Genomic DNA, 25,574 nt, shown 5'->3' on the forward strand with positions numbered 1-25,574 from the left:
CCATTTGTAGACCGGGCTGACCTTGAACTCAGAGGTCCATCTGCTGCTACACCTGACTTGAAACCTTGTCTTAAAGGAAAAAAAGGGGGTGGGAGTGGCTATGGGGTGGCTCTGTGGTTAAGTAATCTTGCAGAGGACCTGGGTTCATTTCCCAGCACCCATGTCATGCAGTTCCCATGCACTGCCTGTAATGTCAGCTCTTTCTGCCTCTGCTTGCACTTGCTCTTGTGTGCACATAATCACATATACATAATTAAAAAAAATAAAATCTTAGCTAGGCATGGTCCACACTTTTAATCTCAGCACTTGTGAGGCAGACACAGAGACAGGCAGACCTCTGAGTTCGAGGCCAGCCTGGTCTACAGAGTAAGTTCTAGGACAGCTAGGGGTACACAAAGAAACTCTCTCAAAACAACCAAACCAAAAAAAGGAAAAAAGAAAGAAGAAACTGCGTGCGTATATATGATGCCTAGTGCTTTTAAAAAGTTCATTTATGGGCTGGTGAGATAGCTCAGTGGGGAAGAGCGCCAACTGCTCTTCGGAAGGTCATGAGTTCAAATCCCAGCAACCACATGGTGGCTCACAACCACCCATAATGAGATCTGATGCCCTCTTCTGGTGCGTCTGAAAACAGCTACAGTGTACTTAACATATAATAAATAAATAAATCTTTAAAAAAAAAAGTTCATTTATAACAAAACGCTTTTCACATATGTGAGCTCATCTGTCCATCCTAGCAATACTCCAAGTAGACTTTTTCTTCATTACTTTTTTTTTTTTTTTAAATATATTGGGCAGGAGAGATGGCTTGGAGGTTAAGAACATTGTTGCTCTTCCAGAGTAGAGGTTTGATTCCCGGCACCCAGTTGGTGATTCACAACAGTCCTTAACTCCATTTTTAAGGGATCTAAAAATCTCTTCAGGCCTCTGAAGGTACCAGGCACACAACATGGTACACAAATATATATGCAAACAAAACAACCACACACATAAAATTTAAAAAAATTAAAATTTTATACCCATGTACTTACGGGAAGGGAGTGTACACGTGTCATGGCGTGTGTTCAGCAATCAGAACTCCTACTGCGTGAGTCGGGGTCAAACTCAGGTTGTCAGGCTTGGTGGCAAGCACTTTTACCCACTAAACCATCTTGCCTGTCTAGGGTAGGCGTTTTCTAATCTTTTACCGATGAAGAGTGTAAGGCTTAGAGAACTGGAAATGTCCACGGGGCTCCTGAGTAGTTTCCTGTCTCTGAATAGTCATCCTTTCCCAGAGTCCTGTGCAGCCTACCAAGTCAAAAACCCCTTTGGTGAGCCGCCTTGAGGCAGGTCTGGCTGAGCTCTTTGGAGTCTGGGTCTGAGCTCTTTGTAGTCTGGCTGAGCTCTTTGTAGTCTGGCTGGAAATAGAAAGGGAAATTCAGTAAGAAAACGGGCTGGAGAGATGGTTCCGTGGTTAAGAGTATAGCCAATGAATGAGTGCCAGGTTCAGGGAGAGACCCTGCCTCAAATGAACAGTTGGACAGAGGTAGGGAGGGACACGTGGTACTCTCCTCTGGGGTCTGTGCTCGGACGCGGGTGTGGCCATCCACACACATGTGCATATGTGCACACACACAGTTAGTCTCTTAAGACCGAAACCGAGAGTTTAGTGCAGTAAGAGGAGGCAAGATGGTGCTTGAGAATGAGGAGGAAAGTCGTCCATAGGAGGCAGAGCTCGGGGTGAAAGGGTGGGGGCACTTAGCCACGGTGGAGGACACGGAAGGCTTGGGTTAACTTCTCTTATTTCTATGCAGGGAGACTGACATCATCTATCTTTAATTTTTTTTCTTTCATATTTTTTAAAATTTATATGTTGTTTTGTTTCTTCCAAGGTGGGGTTTCTCTGTTCATCCCTGGCTGTCCTGAAACTCTGTAGACCAGGCTGGCCTCGAACTCACAGAGATCCGCCTGCCTCTGCCTCCTGAGTGCTGGGATTAAAGGCGTGTGCCCCCACCGCCCTGGTTCTAAAAATTATTTTTTGACTTACATTTTATCTGATTGTAGTTTGCAAAGGGTGGGCACCTGTGGCTGCATTTTACTGAAGAAGATAACCAGGGGGTCTCAAGATCTTTGTGGCCACCCCAAGGTCACCTTACTGAATTTGAACCCAGGCCTTTCTGACTGTTCTATCGAATGTGCTCCTCCCTTTGTCTCCACCATTATGGAAACAAAAACAAAGGCCAGGAAAGTAGGAGCTGGCAAATGGCACAGCCATGAAGGTTCACTGGGAAGGGTTAGCAGGTGCGTCAGGGCCAGAGTTCTCCTGAGGTGACTGAGTTCCCAAATTCCACAGAAAAGGCAGCATAGTCCTGAGTGGGGAAATCTGAGTAATTCCAGTCCTTAGGGTCTTTTAGGGGCCTCCATTATCACCCGGGAAGAGCTTGGAGCTTGAGCAGGAGACAGATCAGGGCCATTAACCTGAGCTTCCCATGGACAGGAACTGGCTCCGATCCTGCCTCTGCCTCCAGCCGTGGTGGACATGCCAGGAGGACACATTCAGCTATTATGTTGTCAAATTGAATTATCCCCTCGTGTGGAGGAGCCAGACTTATTTTGCCTGGGGTGGAAGGTCTTCCTAGAAGAATTTCTATGTTAATGCTGGAAAGATAGCATAAGAAAGGCCAGAGATAGGCCATTCGGACAGAGCTCGGAAGCAGGGACAGGTAAAGCCTTGGGGAGTGTATCACCTGGTGCAGCCGCAGTGTTAGGGACAGCTGTGCGTTCCAGTCGAAGTCTGGCTCTGTCGGCTCTGGCTCTGTCGCTCACCGCCGGCCGTTTGAGTATCCATTTCTGGAAATGAACTCTGAGAGAGCATTTGTTTTTCTTTTCTTTTGAATTTTAAATTTAATTTTATTATGATTACTATTGTTATTTTGTGAATTTTGAAATGGGGGGGAGGCGGGGGAGGGGGTCTTACTAAGTAGCCCTGGACCTGGCTACAGAGACCAAGTGAGTGTCAGTTTCCCAGTGATTCTCTGACCTTGCCTTTCAAGTGCTGGGGTTGCAGGCATGTGCCATGAGTCCTGAGGTTTGCTAATGTTTGATAGTAGTCCCAGAGAGCTAAATGAGAGAGAGAGCTAGAAGGGCAGGGCTGTTAGAGCACCTGCTGCCCTGTTAGAGAACCCAAGTTCGGATCCCACCACCCTTGCTGGGAGGTTCACAACTACATGTAATTCCAGTTCTAGGGGATTAGTGTTCTCTGCTGGCCTCCATGGGCACCAGCACTCATATATACATATACACATAATTTAAAATAAAACTTTAAAAAATAGAGAAAAGGAGCCGGGCAGTGGTGGCACATGCCTTTAGTCCCAGCACTTGAGAGGCAGAGGCAGGACAATGTCATGAGTTCGAGGCCAGCCTGGTCTACAGAGGGAGTTCCACAGATACATAGAGACTTCGTCTTAAAGAGGGAAAGAAAGAGGGAGGGAAGGAAGGAGAGAGAGGGAGAGAGTAAGAAGGTACTAGGTATGACGGAATCCCTCATTTAATCCCAGTCTTTGGAGGCAGAAGCAAATTTCATCCTGGTCTACGGAGGGATTCTGTTTTATTTTGTGTTTTAAAAATGGCTCAGAGAGCCCGGCGGTGGTGGCGCACGCCTTTAATCCCAGCACTTGGGAGGCAGAGGCAGGTGGATCTCTGAGTTTGAGGCCAGCCTGGTCTACAGAGTGAGTTCCAGGGCTATACAGAGAAATCCTGTCTCAAAAAACAAAACAAAACAAAACAGAAAAAATGGCTCAGAGAGGGCTGGAGAGATGGCTTAGCAATTAAAAGCACTGACTGCTCTTCCGAAAGTCCTGAGTTCAAATCCCAGCAACCACATGGTGGCTCACAACCATCTGTAATGGGATCCAATGCCCTCTTCTGGGGTGTTTGAAGACAGCTACAGTGTACTTACATACAATAAATAAATAAATCTTTGGACTGGAGTGAGCAGGACCAGAGAGAAGAAAAGGTGTCTGAAGACAGCTACAGTGTACTTACATATAATATATAAATAAATCTTAAAAATAAAATTGAGTCAGAGAGAGATGGCTAGATGGTCAAGAGCATATGTTGTTCTTCTAAATGACCTGAGTTCAAATCCCAGCACCCACATCAATTGCTTGTGGTTCCCTGTAACTCCAGCTCCAGGACCCAGTGCTCTTCTGGCCTCTACAGAGACCCGCACACGTACACAACCTTCCCACAGACCTGCATGTAATTAAGAATAAAATTAGTCGTTTAAAGATTTATTTACTTATTTTTAACATGTGCTGGTGTTTTGCCCGTATGCATGTCTGTGTGAGGGCATTGGATCCCCAGAAACTGGAGTTACAGATGGTTGTAAGCAGCCATATGGTGCTGGGAATCAAACTTGGGTTCTCTGGAAGAGCAACTAGTGTCTCTTCACCAACTCTCTAACCTCCAAGTAAAACAAATCTTAAAAAAGAAGAAGCTAGACGGACTTTAAAAACTTTTACTAATTTAGCAATGCCACACAGTATTGCCCCAGTGGTCAAACCCAGTTTATGAGTTTATCTAATCCCCCCAAATCATCCTATGATATTCTATGGGTATGTGTCTTGATTATCCCCATTTTATTGATAATAGAAGAGAGGTCAGGCACAGAGTTTGTTTAGATGGCTCTGTTTAAAAAAAAAAAAAAGTCTGCAAAACACGCTGAATCTGTCTACAGTAGGGACCATAAAGGGTGACTTGAGAAGCTGGTAGGGTGTGCGGTGTAGACATGAGATGCAGAAGTTGGGGTGTCCGCTAGGGAAGGCTGGCTGCACCGTGCAGCTGGAGACTCCATGGGCTGAAGTGACCACTTGTCAGCTCTGGAGCCAGCACTAACAGAGGCCGGCTCCTTTAGTCGTGTTTAATGGCGCAGAGCAAGCTGGCTCCTTTCCTTCCTGTGGCTGTAGCAGCCGCAGAACTCCTTCCCACCTCATGTATTTCCTTGGGCAGGCGTCTGTTTCTGTGCAGGCAGGGGGATGGCTTCTATGGGAGTTTGTTAGCACTGCTGAGAGCCCACTGGGAGCGGAATACAGCATTTCTGTCTTCAGAACCTGTCTTCTCTCCAGCACCATCCAGTGACTTCTTCAGGGACAATTCCTGAGCCTTGTGTCAGAGGCTGGGATGGGAACAAGGACAGCAGCCACCCCATACGTACACAGCGCATGGCTCTCTCTGTGCTCTCTAGGATCATACCCACTTAACCACTCCCTGAGGGAAGGCGGGTATCATTGCTGGCCCCATTTTGCAGATGAGGAGCTTGAGGCTCAGAGAGACCAGGAACACTTCCACAATCATACAGCTTTCGATAGAGCAGGAATCACAGGCAAGCCAACAGGACTCTAGAACCCAAAGGTTTTAGTATGGTTTGTTGTTGTTGTTGTTTTGGGTTTGGATTTGTTTGTTTGTTTTGGCTTTTCAAGACCCGGTTTCTCTGCATAGCCTTCGGTATCCTGGACTGTACCTTGTAGACCAGGCTGGCCACGAACTCAGATCTGCCTGCCTCTGCCTCTCGAGTGCTGGGACTAAAGGTGTGCCTGGCCTTGTAGGGTCTTATGTAAACCAGACTGGTCTCACACTTACTTTGTAGCTGAGGTCAGACCTGAATTCCTAATTCTCCTTCCTCCATTCCGCTGGGGAGATGACTCAGTAATTAAAGCCGTGTGCTTGCAACACAAGCCTGAGGATCTGAGCTTGATCCCCGGCACCATAGTCAAAGCTGGGTGCAGATAAGAGGACTTGTTGCACAGCCATGAGTTTAGATCCCTGCACTCACGTAACAAGCTGGTGTCCTTGCAGGCTCCTATAACCCAGGTCCAAAGAGGATTACTGGTGCTTACCAGCATCCAGCTTAGCCAAGAAAATGTGAACCTCAGGTTTAGAGAGAGACCCTGCCTCAAAGAAGCAGAGTGACAGACAAGGAGCCCAGACAAGTGCATCCCTACCCCGTCCCTATCTTACTGTTACCGTTAGTTCAACACCAAATCCAACCAACACCACTAACCCAACCCTAATCCCAGCCCCAGCCCCAGCCCCAGCCCCAACACTGACCCAACCTCTGCTCCTACTTTTACCATTAACCTTACCCTAACTGTAACCCTCACACTAAGGCTAACCATAACCCTAGCCTTAACGCTAACCTTGTGAAAAAGAGCTTAACTGACCAATTGAAAACACCATGGGAGCAATTTCCCAGCACATCCATTGGAGAGATTAGGACAAGCCATTTATACACGGGCTAATAATGGGAGATAGGGAACTTCTCACACCTTCCTTCCAACACAAACGCTAAAGTGCAGGAAAGGGACAAAGAACGGTGTCCCATTAGTAAAGCCACTCCATATCCACGGTGATTACTAAATTCGTGCACATACATCTAAAAGGTTGGTGTGGTGATGCATCCCTGTAATCTCAGCCCTGGAGAACAGGAGACAGAAGGATCCTGGGACTTTGTGGCAGTCAGTCAAGATACACACAAGACAAGTGTGTGGATCGCACCCTTTGAGAACCTGAAGTCTGAGGTCTTTAAGTAGTGCATACAAGATGCCATTGGATTACTTAGTCTCTTTCTTTTATTTGGGGGGTGGTGGTGTCTAAGAATGGACCCCAGAGCCTCTGACTGCTACTGAGCAGTCCCTAGCCCAAATCTTTTTTTTTTTTTTTTTTTTAGTTTTTTGAGACAGGGTTTCTCTGTGTATCCCTGGCTGTCCTGGCACTCACTCTGTAGACCAGGCTGGCCTTGAACTCCCATTCTGTGCTCCAGTAACATTTGCCCCCCGTTTGGTGTGAGGGTCCAGAGATGGATGTCAAAAGCTGTAAAGAACACCCAGTGTGAGGGTGCTTAGTAACCTCCAGAATGTCCCTGAGTCTTCTCCATTCTCTGCCTCAGTCAGTCCAGCCTGTGTTGAGCGCCTCCTTGTGCTCTCAAATTCTTCTTGTCATCTGTCTTTCATGCAGCAGCCAAAAGGAGCTTCTGTAAGTGAGGTCCTGTCACTCCTGCTGGAAACCTTCTAGAGTTTTCTAGATACCAGCACAATGTAGTCCTGATTGTCCAGTGGGATTTGCAGCTTTCTGGTCAAGCTGCGGCCTGTTCCCCCACCTCCTATTTGCCCCTTGTTTTCCTTGAACCTGCACAGCTTGTTCCTACTTCAAGCCCATTGCCATTCTCTGCCTTCAGCTGGGTGCACACTAGTCCTCTGTCCTTCTGTGTCTCAAATGTGGCGTCCTCTGAAGGGTCTTCACTCCCCTACCTACCATATTTCCTACTTGTCCCTCACTCTTGCTTCTGCCTGCTTTGTCATGTGCATTTAACACTAACCTATTATGTCAGTATGTGTGTTCATGTGTTTGCAGATACACATATGTGTGCTAGTGTGTGTACATATGGGCATAGGCATGTGTTAGTCCTCAGGAGCCATCCATCTACTAAGGCAGGGTCAATCATTGTCCTGGAGCTCACCTAGGAAGCTGGAGTGGGTGGCCAGTGAACCCCAGGAACCCAGCTGCACCTGCCTCCCCAGCTCTGGGATTATAAACATGTATCACTATGCCCACCTTTTTAAATTTTTAATTCATTTATTTTACATGTATGAATGTTTTGCCTGCATGTATTTAAGTGTATCATATGCATACATCAGGTCCCCAGTCTGCACTTAAAGACTGTTGAGCCACCGTACAGTGCTGGGCTTGAACCTGGCTCAATACAAGAGTCTCGAGTCTCTGCAGAGCTCTCCAGCCCCGTGACCAGTTTTTAAAAGTGGATTCTGGGAATCAGGCTCAGGTCCTTGTGCCTTTTTAATGTACTGAGCCATTCCCCAGGACCAGCATGTCACCTGTTTTTCTGCTTGCTCACCCGTGGAAGATCTATGAGGACTGGGGGCCAGAGAGGTGGCTCATTGTTTAAGAGCACATATTGCTCATGCAGAGGACCTGGGTTCAAATGTCATCACCTATATTGTAGCTCACAGTCATCCATAACTCCAGTTCTGGGGGACCCAGCAGGCATGCATGTGGTGCACATACATGTATGCATTTAAGAAGTTCACATGTAAAGTAAAATAAGTAAGTCTTTTTGTTTTGTTTTGTTTTGTTTTTTGTTGTTGTTGTTTTTTGTTTTTTTTTCGAGACAGGGTTTCCCTTGTGTAGCCTTGGCTGTCCGGGAACTCACTCTGTAGACCTCGAACTCAGAAATCCACCTGCCTCTGCCTCCCAAGTGCTGGGATTAAAGGCGTGCGCCACCACTGCCCGGCAAGTAAGACTTTTTTAAAAATGATCTACGAGGGCAGGGGGTTATTAACTATATCTCGTTACTGGTGACAGGACAGTCCCTTTCAGGTGAGCACTGTTTATGTGTCGAGTAAAAATAGCAAGTTGGCCATACCCCTCACCAAAAGAGTGGCCTAGTCAAAAACTGCAAAGTCAGTGTTGACTGAAGCACTCAGTGCAGCAGAAAATACATTCTGACCTGCTCTGGGAGAGACATGAGAGTCCTGCAGGGTGGGTACAGCCAGCTCCATCTTACAGATAGCAAAACTCAGAGACACACCCTCAAAGCATTGTGGGACAGTGATGGGATTTAATCCCAGGGCTGATGGCCACTGTCATAGCCTGCCTTCCTGTTGCCGCTCAGCATCAGAGTAGGCAGTGTACCACAGTGGGTCAGAAATCCCTTCCCTAGCAGGGATAACTGGCTAATTACCCAGGGCATGAGCATAGGGGTCACTCTGAGCGGTAACTTCTGGCCATTTATGTTTATTTATTATTATTATTTTATTTATTTACTTATTTTGGTTTTTTTAAAGATTTATTTACTATATGTAAGTACACTGTAGCTGTCTTCAGGGAACTCCAGAAGAGGGCATCAGATCTCATTACAGATGGTTGTGAGCCACCATGTGGTTGCTGGGATTTGAACTCACGACCTTTAGAAGAGCAGTTGGTGCTCTTAATTGCTGAGCCATCTTACCAGCCCCGCTTATTTTGTTTTTTTGAGGCAGGGTTTCTTTGCATAGCCCTGGCTGTCCTGGAATTCACTCTGTAGACTAGGCAGGCCTTGAACTCAGAGATCCCCCTGCCTCTACCTCCTGAGTGCTGGGATTAAACTCATGCACCACCACCAGTGGTCACCTTATGCCTCCTTACAATTTCCAAGGGTGACCTTCCGCTACTCTAACTTTATTTCCTTTTTAAGCTTAAATGACAGCTTTATTAAAAAGTTGTCAGGCTGGGCTGGTGAGATGGCTCAGCAGGTAAGAGCACTGACTGACTGCTCTTCCGAAGGTCCTGAGTTCAAATCCCAGCAAAAAACAAAAACAAAAAACTTGTCGGGCTGGAGAGACGACTCAGTGGTCAAGAGCTCTGCTGATTTTCCAGAGGACCCAAGGTTGGTTCACAGCACACAGGTCATTTCAGGTGGTTTGAAACTCTCTGTGACTCCAGTTCCAGGAGATCTACTGCCTCTGGCCATCTCAGGCAGTGCAACTTGCACGCACCCACATACTGACACAGATACCCAAAAATAAGTAGTAAAAACATAAGTTGTCATGCATGGTAGCACACTCCTTTAATGCCAGCACTTGGGAGGTGGGTCTCTGTGAGTTCAAAGCCAGCCTGGTCTACAGAATGAGCTCCAGGCCATCTAGGAATACATAGAAAAATCCTGCTCAAAAAAATAAGAAAAAAGATGGCTGGTGTCAAAGACAGCAAACTGCAGACTGCCGAGGCCTGGGGACGTTATCTTACACTTGCTTCTTAACCTGCTTTCTTGGTGGGGCCTGGGGTGGTGCCAGCAGCTTAGCCTTCCTCAGCAATACTGTGGCCTTGGGCTAGTCCCCATCCAGTTAAGCCTTATTGTTCTGTGAACAGTGGGATGATAAATCCTACTTTTGAGATGATTGTGGACACAAATGATTCTTTTAGACAGAGCCTTTTGTTTCAGTGCCTTTTAGATCACAAGTAAAATATATGGGATTGCAAGGAAAAACAGTTCTGCTCTCCTCATGGACTTTGTGTGCACATGCATGCCCATTCATATATATATGAACGCATGTAGTGTGTGTGCATGTCTTTGCGTATAAGTATTGATGTACATGGATAGTGTTACTGAAGAGGGCAAGTGACAACCTTGGGTAACATTCCGTAGGAGTAGTCTGCATTTTTTTTTTAATATGTATGAGTGCTTGCCTGCAAGTATATATGTGTTTGTACCATGTGTGTGCCTGATGACTGCTTCAGGAAAGGGGTACCAGATCCCCCAGAAATGGAGTTATAAGTCATTGTTTCTGAGTGCTCCATTTCATATGGGTGCCAGGAACCCAACCTGGATCTGGATCGTCTGCTAGAGTGGCAAGCACTCTTAACTGCTAAGCCATTTCTCTAGCTTCTTCTTCTTCTTTTTTTTTTTTTTTTTTGGTTTTTTGAAGCAGGGTTTCTCTGTATAGCCCTGGCTGTCCTGGAACTCACTCTGTAGACCAGGCTGGCCTTGAACTCAGAAATCCTCCCGCCTCTGCCTTCCAAGTGCTGGGATTAAAGGCATGCGCCACCACCGCCCAGCTTCTAGCTTCTAACATGTTTTTTGAGATAGGGGTCTCATTGGTTTGGTGCTTATTGAGAATCTGCCTGTCCCACTTCCCCATTCTTGGGATTATAAGAGTGTGCCAGTATGCCCAACTTTTCTTTTCCGCATGGTTCTGGGTCTTTGTGCATATAAAGCAAGCACTTTACTGACCAACTGTCTCCCCACCCCTAGACTTCTTTATCAGTTCATTACCTATGTCTAGTGTAGCTACTGTAAATTTGAAGTGATAAACGGGAACTCCTTTTTTATCTGCAGTAACTGAGACGCAGTCATAAAAGAATGCAGTGTTGCTGGCCACCTGTAACTCAAGGGCATGACCACAGTGTATTGCCTGTGTTCATATGTTGGGGGACAATGCTAGCTGTCAGGAGGGGTTTCTCATCTCTATTCCTAGTCCCTGCTGTAGCTCTCATTTAATGTTGTTGGTCTGTGGAAATAAAGCATGCCCCTCCCTGTCGTCCATGAGACAGGGAGGCCAGGAGTGGGCAGACATATTTCAAGGGCTATGGGCACTTTTCAAGAGATATGTGCGGGCCCAGGTTGCTGGCTGGTAGGGTTGAGGATGGTACAGTAAACTTTTCCTGCTCTGACTGGGGAAGCCATGGAGGACCACTGCTCCAAGTGTTGTCAGGGATGATGGGTGCTCGGGTGACAAGTATGTGGCCAGCCTGCGTTCTGGAGGGGGTTGCTGCTCTTTAGCTAAACCCAAGGTCGTGTATGTATGAGGGCATGGTGAAGATAGGCTGTAGGAGACCTGTGATAAAATGGGGCTCCGGGGCCAACTTCCAGGGTTCAAATCCCAGCTCTGTCATTTCTTACAGGGGTACCCCTCTGTGCTTCTGTTTCCTCATCTACAAAATAGAGCTATAATTGCTCCTTCTTGCAGAGTACTGGAAAGACTACGGTGGTATTTCAGGTTCTGTGGCAGGAGAAAGCGTGTCCATGATGACTAATGCCAACCTACTCAGTCTTGTCCTCGGATCCCTGGGCCTCTCCGACCACTGGCTCCTAAGCACTGTTTCTCTGGGCTTCTCAGAGATGAGTCAAGTGCAGCTTCTGCCTTCAGGAGCTTTAGGGGAGTCAGGGACAGACACATGATTGCTTGCAGTCAGCTAGGGCAGGCGTGGTGATTATAACAGGCACAACATACATCAACTGCACAGATAGATGTCAGTGTTAGGGAAAGCACTGAGCTTGGGTGGAGTTGGGAGAGAAGGCATCTGGTAGAGAAGACACTACAGTTAAGCTTTAAAGAAGCGCTGGGAATGGAGGATGCTCTGTTCAGAGGAGGCAGCCTGAGGGTTCACCACCATTGCTGGTGTGTGACATTCCAGGGGAGGTCAGGCATGCCCTGCTGTGCTGCAGACACCAGCTAAAGAATGGAGACTTTGTCCTCTTGGCAAGGGAGTCACAGGAAGTTTTATTTGTTTGTTTGTTTAACTTGTTATTCTCAAGAAGTTGCAAAAATTGTACAAAGAGTCCCCTTTACTCAGCTTCCCCTAACAGTGGCATCTTGTGTAGTTGATGTATATTATTAAAACCAGAGAACCAGCCTTGGTATATTACTATATATTCACAACATAGAGACTCAGTGTTTGTGTGTGTGTGTGTGTGTGTGTGTGTGGTGTGTGTGTGGTGTGTGTGTGTGATGTGTGTGTGTCTGCATGCGTGTGTGTGTGTCTGCATGCGTGTGTGTGTGTGTGTGTGTGTGTGTGTGTGTGGTGGTATGTGTTTGTGTATGTGTGTGTGGTGTGTGTGTTCAACACATGTACATTTGAGAGGTTTTGAGAAAGGGAATGACATTGGTGAATGTATTAGACACATGTCCCTGTCCCCAGAGTGGGAGCAAATTGTAGAGGTTCACTGGTAAGAGATGATGACATCCGGTGAGATGCGTGTGGTTGGAGACAGGGAAGCTGTGAAGGTTCTCCCCACATCAAGACATGCTTAGGTTAAAGGTGGCGGGAACGGGGGTCCAACGAGACCAGATGACAGTTAGAGCTCTGGCTCGGGCAGTAGACAAGAACGGAGAGTGAGGAGAGGAAGGGAGGAGAGGCTCTGTTCAGTCTGGAATGTGTTGAGTGGGAAGAAGCTAAGTACAGCTGGGATGGGACATAGAAGTAGGGTTTTGTTGTTGTTGTTTTGGTTTGTCTTTTTATTGATTGATTAATTGATTTATTTGTTTATTTATTTTGGTTTTGGGTTTTGCTGTGGTGCCTTGGCTGTCCTGGAACTTACTCTGTAGATCAGGCTGACCTCAAACAGAAGTAGGCCTTTTTTATTAATATTAATTTTATGTTATGTGTATGAGCGCTTTGCCTGTATGTAGATCTGTTCACTATATGTGTGCAGTGCCTTCAAAGGCCAAAAAAGGGCGCTGGATCACCTGTCGCTGGACTTGGAGATAGCACCATCAAGAGACTGGGAACTGAAACCTTGGTCTTCTGGAAGAGCTGCCAGTGCCCTTAGCTGCTGGGCCATCGCTCTAGCCCCTCAGGCTTGGGTCTGGGTGTGGGTGGTGAGGTTCTAATTAGAGGTCATAGATAGCCTGGGCAGCCGACATCCAGGTGCCACCACCCAGAAGGTGAAGCTGGGAATCCTTACTGCCGAGGAGGGGTACACTTGGCAGGAGGGGGATTCTTGAGTCACCAGCATGACTCATGAGATCATGAGATGCAGGAGCTCGTCTGGGGACTGCATAGAGAACAGGAACACTGTCCCTTCCATGGAGTCTCCAGGGACATTGGCCTTGAGCCCTGGGCAGAGAAAAGCTCACCAACAGAGACAGCAGAAGGATCCTAGAAGTGAGGGGATGTGCAGATGCAGCCCAGAGTCCAGGAAGAGGCAAGTTAAAACAAAACAAAAAAACCCCCAAAACCCTGCTACCTCAGTAGCAAGGTGAGGAAGCCACTTGGCTAAAGGCGTGAAGTAGAATTAGGTTGAAAGCTAGTTGCTTTGTTAGGGTATTGAGTGAGTCGGGGTGGTGGTTTATATAGTCAACTCTTTTTTTAACTACAGTTGGGGTCAGAGGAGGGGCATCATGGATTGTACCCTTGAGTCAGAAGCTGGAGTTACTGTGAGCCAGGGGAGACTTGAGCGTGAGGTTGGATGGACGGGTTCTTCATCTGGGCCTGCTTACTTGACAGCAAAGGCGACGGTGATATCAGCCAGTAGGCTCTAGAGCCAAGCTGCCAGGGTCAGCACAAGTCCGTCATTGTGGATGGGGCAGTTATATTGTCTGTACCCCTGATGTCCTCTAGAGTGGGGACTACTAAGAGTATCTGCCTTAGAGAGCTGTTGTGGAGTTTTAGGGGACCGAGGTGCCCAGGACAACCCCTGCCCCAGGGGAGCCACTCAGCAGGTACGAGCATCCCTCTTGGTGCAGGTCTTTTATTTATTCATCTGTAAAATAGCTGGGCGAACGAGCCGATGGTCATTCATTCATTTTATCACCATTAACTTACTCTGTGCCAGGACCGTAAGATCTTCCAGAGGCCAGCACAGTGCCTCCTGAACTATAGCCCTGGCTGGCGTCGAACTCAGAAATCCACCTGCCTCTGTCTCCCAAGTGCTGAGATTAAAGGCGTGCGCCACCACCGCCCAGCTCTCTTATTCATTCTTACCTCCTCCCCGCCTGCCCGCCCCCATCCAGACCCAGAACCCTGACTTTGAATGCTGTAGTGCTCAGGCTCCTGATTCCCTTCTGCCCTACTAAGTTGGTCCCAAGTCTGTCATGTTATTTTGTATTTCAGATTTTGCCTGTGGGGAGTAAAAAGAAAAAATCCAAACCCTGGTGAGGAAGTTATTCTGTGCTCCCTGCTGTCTAGCAGATTCCAGTTTCTAGAGAAAACGAGACATGGAGCATATTCTTTCAAACCCCTCCTCTGCATGTGGGTGCTGGGAATAGAACCTGGGTCTTCTGGAAGAGCAGCCAGTGCCCTTCTGAGCCATCTCTCCAGCTCTCAGTCCCATGTTTGTTTTGTGTTGTTGTTTTTGTCGTTGCTGCTGCTTCTGGTGATTTTGTGTGTTCGGTGAGATAAAATCTCAAATTGTAGTTCAGCCTAGAATCAGACTCTCTGTATAGTAGTTATAGCAGTTGAATCTGGCCTTAAATTCCTTGTCCCCCTGCCTCTACTACCAGAGCTGGCCAGGCTTTATGTCCCACAGGTGATTGTAATTCACAAGGCATTCTGAGATCTGTTCTTCGTTTTGAGACAGGGTCTCTGTGAAGTCCTGGCTTTCCTGGACTTTCCTGTTGACTAGGCTGGCTTCAAACTCACAGGGATCTACCTGTCTCTGTTTCTGAAATACCAGGATTAAGGGTGTGAGCCACCACCTCAGCTTTGTCTGGGCTCGGGTGGGGGTGGGAAGAAGGGATACAGTGAGGACCCCTCCCCTTCTAGCTCCCATCCTTTGTAGCCAGGGCTCTGCCCAGGGTTACCCTGGGCCACCTACAGAGCTGGGCCTCTGACCATGTGTTAGTTTATATTACTGTGGCTCTTAGCAATAGTGTCTCTGACAGGGAGGAGTGGCTGAGGGCTCAGTAAGTGTTTATTGCTAGACCCTTCTTGTGGTAGCACCATTAAGAGCCCAGGGGTCTTCTTTAACCAGTGCCTGCTTGGGTGGTCCTACCAAACGTCTACCTGCCATGTTGCTGTGTGAGATGAAATCTATTTGTTAGTTTTACTCTAAGGCTTTTATACACAACAGGAGACCCCTTAGTGATCCACATAGACCCTGGGACTGAACTAGGAAGAAGAATGAAACTTTCCTACAGGGAATTATGCCAGACAGACTTCTGCCTTGGGGCTAGGGACAGATGTCAAATACCCTGTGAAAGCTGAAAGGGTCCGCCTCTCTCATTTTTGAGGGAGAGTCTGATGACCTGAGATCTGGTCTCCACTTGCTGGCTGCATATCTTTTTGTTTTTGTTGTTCGAGACAGGGTTTCTCTGTGTCTACTCACTTTGTAGACCAGGCTTAAAGACCTACCTGCCTCTGCCTCCCGAGTGCTTGGGTCAAAGGTGTGTGTCCTATCATGCCTGGCTATAGCTGCAAATCTTATCTGTCAAATATTGGTCTGTCATTCATGACTGTATCCCCAGGGACACCGATCAAGATTGATGAAAGGTGGTCATGAGCCCTGGCCCATGATGCTAGGAGAACTCAAGAGCAGGTGGTCGCACAGAAGGCTCCTGTCCAACATTGTCATGTCTGTCTTCATGTACCTTTCAAATTCAGCTGGCTGTGGTGGTGGATACCTGTAACCTCAGCACTTGGGAAGCAGAGGCAGGAGGATCACCCAAAGCCAGAGGCTGGTCTGGTCTACAGAACAAGTGCTATGCTAGTCAGAGCTCCATAGTAAGGCTCATCCTAAAAGGAAATAAATAAATAAACCCAACCAAACTAAAGACCCAATTCAAACCCTCCTCCCCAGAGCCAGGAGCTGTCACTTCCAGTGTTACCCTATTCACTGTAGAAGTCTGCCTTCAGGCACAGCCATGTCTCTAACTCGGTTATGAGGCTGGCTGGGGTTCAGAAATGGCAGCTTTCAGCCGGGCGGTGGTGGTGCACACCTTTAATCCCAGCACTTGGGAGGCAGAGGCAAGAGGATTTCTGAGTTCGAGGCCAGCCTGGTCTACAGATTGAGTTCCAGGACAGCCAGAGCTACACAGAAAAACCCTGTCTCGAAAAACCAAAAAAAAAAAAAAAAAAGAAAAAAAGAAAAGAAATGGCAGCTTTCTCATTTTATATAGATAGCCATTGTCGAGCTGAACGCCCAGCAGAGGGATGCTCATCTTCCAGGAGCCCATTAATGTAGTGCTTGCCACAAACCAGACTCTAAAATTTAGCATTTCCTGGGTGCTGTTTCTGTTAGTGATATCTGTCTAGAGGAGGAAAGTGAGAGATTTCACATGGCCAGTCAACAGAAGAGGGCAAAGAGGCCGGCAGCGGCAGCTCTGGGCCGTGGAGATGGCGCCCGTCTCTGAGCGGGACTTCTTTACCTCTTGGTTTCTGATTCAGCCACCTTGGAATGGATGCCTGAGGTGACTGAAGGCTGTGTTTGTGATTGAGTCGGCTGGATGTCAGGGCTGAGGACCGATAAGGAAGTGTTTCTGCCTGCTGGGGGTTTCCTGGAAGCCATGGACGGCAGGGTGGTTGGTCAGGCTGCCCTCCAACTCATTATCCTGCTTCAGCCTCCGAGTACGGAGATTACAGGCATGCAGCACACTACACCTAGCTCACTGTAGGGAATCTTGATTGTCTGAAGGAAGGAGACTCTTCAAACATCAAACACAGGGTGAGACAGGATCAAATGTGTGACTTTGAAAGACCTTTCTCGGGGAGTACTTGGGAAGGCTGAGGAACAGTGAGAAAACTTGCCCAGTGTCTGGGGACAGTACCGGCTAGGGGACGAGGGGCAGAGGCCAGTTGGTGGACGAGGTCCAACCACTGGGGTCTTAGCAGATGTGGATCATGGCCATGCCATGTGGTGCCTGTGCTCAGACCACAGAGATTTCTTCCTTCCACAACTTCCCCAGCACAGGACTGGGCCCTGTTGCATGGCAACTGATAACAGCCTTGTCGTCCCTGCCAAATTGTACTTCCAGGTCAAGACTGACCCTGACCCTTCGAAGTGACCCAGCCAGCACTAGATGAGTGAGCAGTGGTAGCGCTGTTTCAAGGACTGGAGGGAGATTGGGGGGGGGGGAGCGGGGAGCGGGGGGAGGGCTTTTTGGGGATGCCAGGAAGGAGAATGGTAGTGTGGGTGTAGGGAGCTGTGAGGGTAGGCTGCAGGATTGTGTACAAGGGGCAGAGTGGGCTGCAGAAATGAGGGCCTCACTCAATAGACAGAGAAACCAGAGCTATCCTGGCTGGACTCTCACCTCAGCACTGAATTACAGTCATGTGTCCGACCCAAAAACCAAGATGTTGGGCATCTTGCAAGAGGGAGGGTCAGTATGGTATCACTAATTTCCCTGTGATGTTTGTGCCAGGAACTCTGCATCTGTCACCTCCCAAACCGGCACGATAGCCAGTGTGACAGGATCTGTCATCAGCCCCATTCCCTGATTGGGACACTGAAGCCCAAAGTCATAGTAAGAGAGAATGTTGGGGGACTGGAGAGATGGCTCAGTGGTTAAGAGAATTGACTGCTCTTCTAGGGGTCCTGAGTTCAATTCCCAGCAACCGCATGGTAGCTCACAACCATCTGTAATGGGAGGCAGTGCCCTCTTCTGGTGTGTCTGCAGACAATGACAGTGTACTTGTATACATAAAATAAAATCTTTTAAAAAAAGAGAGAGAATGTTGGGCTCACACCCATGTCTGAGGCCAGAGCCATCCACTTCAACATCTCCCTACCTGTTACGCTATCCGTTGAGGACACTGCCCACTAGCTACAGGTGTACTGTGGAGAGAGACTCTCCCCATCCCCCGCCAGCGCCTTCCTGGGCTGAGCTCCACACCCTGGCCCAGGCCCAGGCCCAGGCCCAGGCCCTGGCAAGAGGTACTTACAAGCAATCTACCTTGCCTGGCGTTCTTCCTAGGCTCATTAGTGGCCTGAAGGGGCGGCTAGTGGAAGAAAGCATACAGTGGGTTCATGGGTAGGCTTAGCCATCTGCCAGCCTATGACCCCAGCTGAGGTCCCCTTGTGTGAGGGTGAGTGGGCTCCGTCTCCTGCTGTGGGAGTGAGCAGGAGCCTGGTGAAGGTAAGTGAAGGGCCTGTGGCAGGTGCCGCTCATATATACAATCAGGTGCCGCTCATATAAACAGTTAGCAGCTAGTGTCTGCACTTGCTGTGTTCCTTCTCCTTGGTGTCTGACGTTCCTGGTCCCTGGTAGCACACATGACTGAGTTTAATAGTAAAACAAGGTTTTTCCATTGAACTTGAGATGTTCCAGGTACTGCTTGTGCCTACCCATTGTGTGGTGAAGGGCAGGCGGCCCATGCATACATGTCTCTTGCCCTTCAAGTTCACCACACAAATGAGTCTAGTGGGTCACACATCTGCAAGGTGGCAGCATAGTCCCTGAGATGGCCTGTCACTCGAAAGACCCTTTTAAACCTTTAGCATGGAATGAGTGGGCGGGAAAGGGCCCTCTGGCGGCCACAGGGTGGGGTGGGCTTAGCGGCTACTTCCCCACCCCCCAGCCCTGTCACCCCCACGCACACATGCTCTCTGATTGATGGACTTATGCTCTCCCTGTAGACACTGATGGAGAGGCAGAAACGGAAGGCGGACATCGAGAAGGGGCTGCAGTTCATTCAGTAAGTGGGCAGTGGGAGTGGGCAGGTGGGTCTGGCTCTCCATTTTCTCCTGGCTGAGGCCTACTCAGTGTGCACTGGGATGCAGAGAGGTGAGATAGGCTGGGAAAGGGGCCGTAAGGCAGAGGCCATGACTCCACAAGTACATGCGCCTGTGCTGCCTGGCCCTGGCTGCCCCTAGATCTTGTCCAGCATCATTCTACCCTTGCCCTTTTTCTTTTTCTTTCTTTTTTGGTTTTTGGAGACAGGGTCTCTCTGTGTAGTCCTGGCTGTCCTGGAACTCACTCTGTAGACCTGCCTCTGCCTCCCAAGTGCTACCCTCACCCTTTTCATCTTCTGCCCCACTGAGCGTCAGTTTTCCCCTACATGAGGAACCAGGAGACAAGCCCCGCCCTTCTCCCAGGCTGACAGTGCAAGCTCTCCTGAGCCAATGCTCTCCTCCACAGGAGGAGAATGTGTAGCCATTGGCCCTGAGCGACTTGTTAGTGTCTGGTTGGGGGGTTGGCTGCTGTCACTGCTGTCACTGGGCCTGGCACTAGCTAACTGAGCGTTTGTGTTCGTTCGCTCAGGAGAAGGGCAAAGCCTACCAGACCGAGGGCACCTGAGGCGGACTCTGCGTGATCCACTCGGTAGAAGCTTGTTTGATGAGGTCGTTGTTCCAGAGTAGGTGTTCATCTCCCAGCAGCAGGCCTGCCCCACACGAGTCACCCTTGACTTTGCCTTCGCCAGTCTGACTGTTCTCTTGTCTTTTCCCAGTACTGGGGGCCTCCTACATCCAGCCACGGCTCCCTTGCCATTGTAACTTAGAGCTCTGGAGTCTGGCTTTCCTTAGAGGGCTGAGCTTGAAGACTGAGGGCAGCTGCTGACTGGAGCTGCTGCTAGGCAGATCTTGCTCAGCATCTGCCTCTGGGAGAGTCTAGGGGAAATGGAAGTCCTTCCATCAGAAGCGAATGACTCCATGCAGTTCACTCACCTCAGCCACAGCTGCCCGAGGCCTACTCCTGCGTCACCTCAGCCCTGAAGTGCCAGCCTCAGGGTTCTACATGGGACCAACCCTTGGGCTCACTCTGTCCTGTGTCTCTTTTTTTCCCACTAGGTCAACACTACCCCTAAAGCAAGAAGAATATGAGGTGAGTGTCGCCGTGGTGGGTGGATGCCGTGAGGGCTGCTGTGTTCAGGGCAGAGGGCTGTGACTGAGCCAGGCTGGATGGAGACCTGCTTAGTGCCTTTGTACCTTCCTCGCGCAGGCTTTCCTGCTCAAGCTTGTGCAGAACCTGTTTGCCGAGGGCAACGACCTGTTCCGGGAGAAGGACTACAAGCAGGCTCTGGTGCAGTATATGGAAGGGCTGAACGTGGCTGACTACGCCGCCTCTGACCAGGTGGCTCTACCCCGGGAACTGCTGTGCAAGCTGCATGTCAACAGGGCCGCCTGCTACTTCACCATGGTGCGTCCGTCCTCCTCCCCGACCCTAGCAGTGCCCTTCATCCTCCTAGCCTAGGCTCCACTCCTTACATCTCCTCACATCTCCTCACATCTTCTCACATCTCCTCACATCTCCTCGCCTTTATTTAGTGTGTCGACCAGGAATTTTGTGTGTACAACTCACAGGGAAACCTACACTTGCCTTTACCTCCTGTGTGCTGGGATTAAAGGCATGCACCACCACACCTGGTTTGAGTTTTTTTAAATATTAACTTTTATTTTGTGTGTGTTAGTGTCTTACCTGCATGGATATCTGTTTACCATGTACGTATCTGGTACCTGTGGAGGTAACTCTGTCTGTAAAGCACTTGCCTTCATTGCTTTGTACGCACAAGGGACCTGAGTCTGATGCTTGATTCTGAGAATACATAATCTTGCAAACACACAAATCTATACATATACATGTATGTACATGATATACATGCATATATACATATAACACACTCATAGATATATAAACATATACACACATATACTTACATATTTACACACACACATATACACATACATTCACCCCCCCACACCCTTCCCCATATATATAATATATATATATTCATATTCCATTGGAGCTCATTGTCTAGCCAGTTTTTGTGTTGTTATTCTATTGTTGGGTTGTTTTTTCTAGATAGGGTTTCTCTGTGTAGCCCTGGCTGTCCTGGAACTTACTCTGTAGACTAGGCTGGCCTCGAACTCAGAAATCCACCTGCCTGTGCCTCCCAAGTGCTGGGATAAAAGGTGTGAGCCACCACTGCCCTGCTTTTGTGGTGTTTTGTTTTTTTGTTTTGTTTCCCCTTTTTTTTTAATTTTGGTTTTTTGAGACAGGGTTTCTCCATATAGCCCTGGCTGACCTGGAACTCACTCAGTAGACCAGGCTGGCTTCGAACTCAGAAATGTTTTGTTTCATTTTTCGTGACAGGTTTCTCTATGTAGCCCTGGCTGTCCTGGAACTCACTCTGTAGACCAAGCTGGCCTTAGAGATCCTCCTGCCTCTGCCTCCCAAGTGCTGGGATTAAAGGTGTGTGCCACCACCTGGCTTATCTACTCAGTTTATCCAGTCAGTGACATCAGGTCCAATGAGTGATTGTGTTTCAAAAAATACGACAGACTCCCTTGGCTCCTACACAAACACCCCCAGGTGCACATACCTACAGACACGTCCATAGCCACAACAACAACATCAAAACCACAACTAGCCTTCGCCCTACCCAGATGAACTGAGTTAGAATGTGAGGCTGAGCCTCTCCCTGATGGCATCTCTGTGAGGTGCTTCTGTCACTCTTAGCCCATGATGTTCTGAGCCAAGGGCAGACAAGTCAACAGATGTGTCACCAGGCAGGCTCAGTGTTGTAGAACCTGAGGCTCTCCATAGCATCCTGCCAGCGTCCTGCCAGGATCTGCCACAGTCGACCGTCCACACACCATGTGTGAGTTAGAGACACTATGACCAAGGCAACTCTTATAAAGGAAAACAAGTAATTGGGGCCGGCTTACAGTTTCAGAGGTCCAGTCCATTCTCATCATTGTGGGAAGCACGGCAGCCTGCAGGCAGACATGGTGCCAGAGGGGCCAAGCGTTCTCCATCTTGAACTGCAGAAGGGACTGTGTGCCATACTGGGCATAACTTGAGCATAGAAGACCTCAAAGCCCACCTCCACAGTGTTGCACTTCCTCCAACAAGGCCACATCTCTTAATAGTGCCACTCCCTATGGCCAAACATTCAAACACCGGAGTCTGTGGGGGCCATACCTACTCAAACCACCACGCACTGTCAGAGTCAGTGCTGCCCTCTCTCCCTGAGCTCTTCAGCTTGGTCTCTGAGCCCAGCCTCCTTGCTGTTCCTTGCAGGGAAGTGAGGCTGCTTGCCCTTCCAAGGGTCAAAGGAGCTGACCATTGGGCTGCCTGGTTGTCTCTGCAGGGCCTGTATGAGAAGGCACTGGAGGACAGTGAGAAGGCCTTGGGCTTGGATGGCGAGAGTATCCGGGCGCTGTTCCGCAAGGCACGCGCCCTCAACGAGCTGGGGCGCCACAAAGAGGCCTATGAATGCAGTAGTCGGTGCTCCCTCGCTCTTCCCCATGTGAGTGCTGTCTCCCAAGTGTCTGTACTGGCCCTCCCATGGTCCCTGCAACCACATCCTTCTGTGCCTTGGCTTCCTCCTCTGCCGTAGGAGGTTTGGGATACTGATGTGATGCTGGCAGGAGATCCAGGGCGACATAAAGAGACCTTGTCAGCATTGAAAGTACATGGTTTGATCTCTGGCACTGCTAGAAAATAAACACACCAGAAACAGGCTGGTTCTGTGGGCTGTACCTATAATCCCAGGAGCTCAAGGCCAGCTGGAACAACACAGGGAGTTCCCTGTCTTAGAGATAATATGGAAAAAGATAAAAAAAAAAAAATCTATTCCTTTGCCTCCTCCCAAGTAAAAGGAAAAACAAAACAGCCTCGTGGTTCCCAGCATATGACTTAGAAGGCCAGTGGCAGCTCCTTGTGGTTCCCAGCATATGACTTAGAAGGCCAGTGGCAGCTCCTGAAGTCACACAAGATGTCCAGGCGCACAGCTCTGAGCACCGGGCAGCCTAGCCCACCAGGGGTATCAAAGCCTGTGTCCTGCCTTCTACAGGATGAAAACGTCACTCAGCTGGGTCAGGAGCTGGCTCAGAAGCTCGGACTGCGGGTGCGGAAAGCCTATAAGAGACCCCAGGTAGGTGGGCTTTGGGGTAGGCTTAAAGAAGAGGGGTGAAGGGAGGGACTAGGCACTGGAGAGACCCTGAGTAAGGTAGCCAGAGCCTGGTAAGGACAGAGGGAGTGACAGCAGGTGCCCTTCCTCCCTGTTGGCTGAGAGCCCTGGAATGAGCAGCAGGACCTCGGAGAAGAGGAAAGAAGAGCCAAAGCTCCCAGCTCACCGCAGACACCAGCTGTAAAAACACAGTGCCTCCGCTGCCCTAGCTAACTTTAACCAGGCAGAAGATGGCCCAGACTGACACTGGCGTCCTTCAGTGTTGTGTTCTCAAATGCCCCCTCATTGTGCCTGTCTGAATATTAATTAGTGTCTGCCGGGCTCCTTCACATCACATACTGTCGTTTGCCGTGTGTCTGGAAACTGCATGATGCAGAACATATGGCTTGAGTTTCTCTGGCCTGACCTTAAACACATTTAGTGCGTGTTTCCACCTGTTTCCGCATCTGGAAGGCAGATGATTACGCCCACCTCAGGAGGCTCACTGGAGGACTGAAACCAGAGAATGTATGAGATGGTGCCTGGCACGGCCCAGGAATGTGTATGTTTAGATCCTCTGCCCAGGTCACCCTTGGAAGATGAAAACAAAACAAAACAAACAAAACAGTGTTCCTCTGGAAGGCAGAGCAGCGGCAGTGGTAGTCATTCGGGGAGGGACTGCAGCTGATGTCAGGGCTCCGTGTTGTCCTGGCTGATGGAATGCTTTGTCTGTTTTCATAATCTCTGCCCACTTCTCCCCAATTTCTGGCAGGAATTGGAAACATTTTCTCTGCTTAGTAATGGCGCCCCGGCTGGCTTAACAGATCAGGTAGGAAGGGGTCTGAGACTCCAAATGTTTCCCCAACTTCATACCAGTCTGTCTTCGTCATCCATTCCCAAGAGCTCTGGATTCATCCATTGGGGTGACCCCAAGCAGTAGACCACAAATATTCCCGTGTCTGGCACAAGGCCTCCAGCCCCTACTATACTTTCACCAACCCTGCTCTTTACTGGGACATCTAACCACACCCACAAAGGCCAGGACTGGTCACAGTTATGGGGGTCTGTGAGAAGGCTAAGCAGAGTGGAGAAGATGATGCCAGGCCTGCCTCAGTACAGGAAACATCTCAGAACTCCTAAGCAAGCACCAGGTAGTGTCTAGGCCTGCTCCTGGCGTCCTGTGGTGCCTGCAGGAGAGATGGCTCAATGTAGATGATACACAGTCACTCGTGAGGTTCAGCTGCCGCATTCCCCACGGGCTTCTCCTGCACAGGACTCATATTTCTGGCCAGTTGGTCACTCTGCATGTGGGCCTAGAACTGGGCGGACTGGGCTGTGCTCACACACAGTTCTCCACATTTACAAGGAACAGTCCCCTGGAGCTTAGAGCACAAGGCAAGGAAGGCTATGAACTCATGGAACAGAGTCCAAGGGAGCATTGTCGGGAAGCAGTCTCACCCAGCCCCGGGGGGATAGCTGTAGCCAGGTAGAGAAGGAACGGGATTCACAGGCCCAAAGTCAGGAGAGGGCGAGATATCCCAGAGAGCACTGGCACAGTTAGTTCCTCCTCAGGGTTCAGGAGAGTGAACTCTGTAGCTGCATGTGTTGAGGGTCAGATCCTGAGAGCGCCCTTTCTTGGCCTTTTATTGCTAAGTGGATGTTGCTAATAGGGTTCTGTGCAAGAGGACAGGGAGAGGGGATGGAGAGATGCTACTGCTCAGCGGTTAAGAGCACTTACTGCTCTTCCGAAGGTCCTGAGTTCAAATCCCAGAAACCACATGGTGGCTCACAACCATCCTTAATGAGATCTGCCCTCTTCAGGTATGTCTGAAGACAGCTACAGTGTACTTACATATAATAAATAAATCTAAAAAAGTAAAAAAATTAAAAAAGAGGAGTGGGAGAGAGAAACCTGGGCAGCATGGGCGGCAGGAGGGCTGGAGGCCACTTGTTTTGCAGGGCCCAGGTAGCTCTGTCCTTAGAAGCATTCACTGGGGCCTCCTTGGTCTCCCCTCTCCACTTCCACAGCCCAGGCAGGTACAGCCCTGGCCATCCTGGCTCGATCCCGCCTATAGATCAGGCTGACCTAGAACCAGAGATTGACTTGCCTCTGCCTCCCAAGTGCTGGAATTAAAGGTGTGCGCCACCACCGCCTGGACCCCCTTGCCTCCTTTCTGTATATAAAAGCAGCTCTGTGAGCAACGTGGTAGCCTTGGTCTGTGCAACTTCTCTGTGATGGATAAGCACTGCACGTGTTCACTGTGTCCTCTGTGGGCAGGCTCAGGGGACAGGCTCAGGGGTGGGGCTGGAAGAGATCCTGGCTCAGAATGGACAGTGCAGACAGGGTCAGGGCAGATGTTAAACAGCCCTACTCTGAGTTGCACTCTTGACCGATACTTAGGCCATGGAACATCTTGCAGAGTGCTGGCTGAGCAAGGTAGGTGAGGCAGGGTCTGGATGGATTGTGCTGCAATTGTTGCTACTGCTAACCTTTT

General features: G+C 49.2%; 1 protein-coding gene across 2 annotated transcripts in view; it reads left to right on the forward strand.

Annotated features, from left to right (window-relative positions):
- Positions 1 to 25,574, forward strand: part of Zc3h7b (zinc finger CCCH-type containing 7B) — a 49,957-nt gene that overhangs the window by 2,391 nt on the left and 21,992 nt on the right. Inside the window, exons 2-7 of one of the 2 annotated variants that reach the window (XM_031350207.1) lie at positions 18,824 to 18,882; positions 19,976 to 20,009; positions 20,127 to 20,324; positions 22,279 to 22,437; positions 22,984 to 23,064; positions 23,852 to 23,908. In XM_031350207.1, the coding sequence (XP_031206067.1) occupies positions 18,830 to 18,882; positions 19,976 to 20,009; positions 20,127 to 20,324; positions 22,279 to 22,437; positions 22,984 to 23,064; positions 23,852 to 23,908 (582 nt within the window). In that variant the 5' untranslated portion in view covers positions 18,824 to 18,829. Of the gene's footprint in view, positions 1 to 18,808; positions 18,883 to 19,975; positions 20,010 to 20,126; positions 20,325 to 22,278; positions 22,438 to 22,983; positions 23,065 to 23,851; positions 23,909 to 25,574 lie in introns of those variants that run through there. The other variant, XM_031350198.1, reaches the window with a different exon arrangement.

The sequence above is a fragment of the Mastomys coucha genome, unplaced genomic scaffold (assembly GCF_008632895.1).
Source record: "Mastomys coucha isolate ucsf_1 unplaced genomic scaffold, UCSF_Mcou_1 pScaffold11, whole genome shotgun sequence".
Taxonomy (NCBI): domain Eukaryota; kingdom Metazoa; phylum Chordata; class Mammalia; order Rodentia; family Muridae; genus Mastomys; species Mastomys coucha.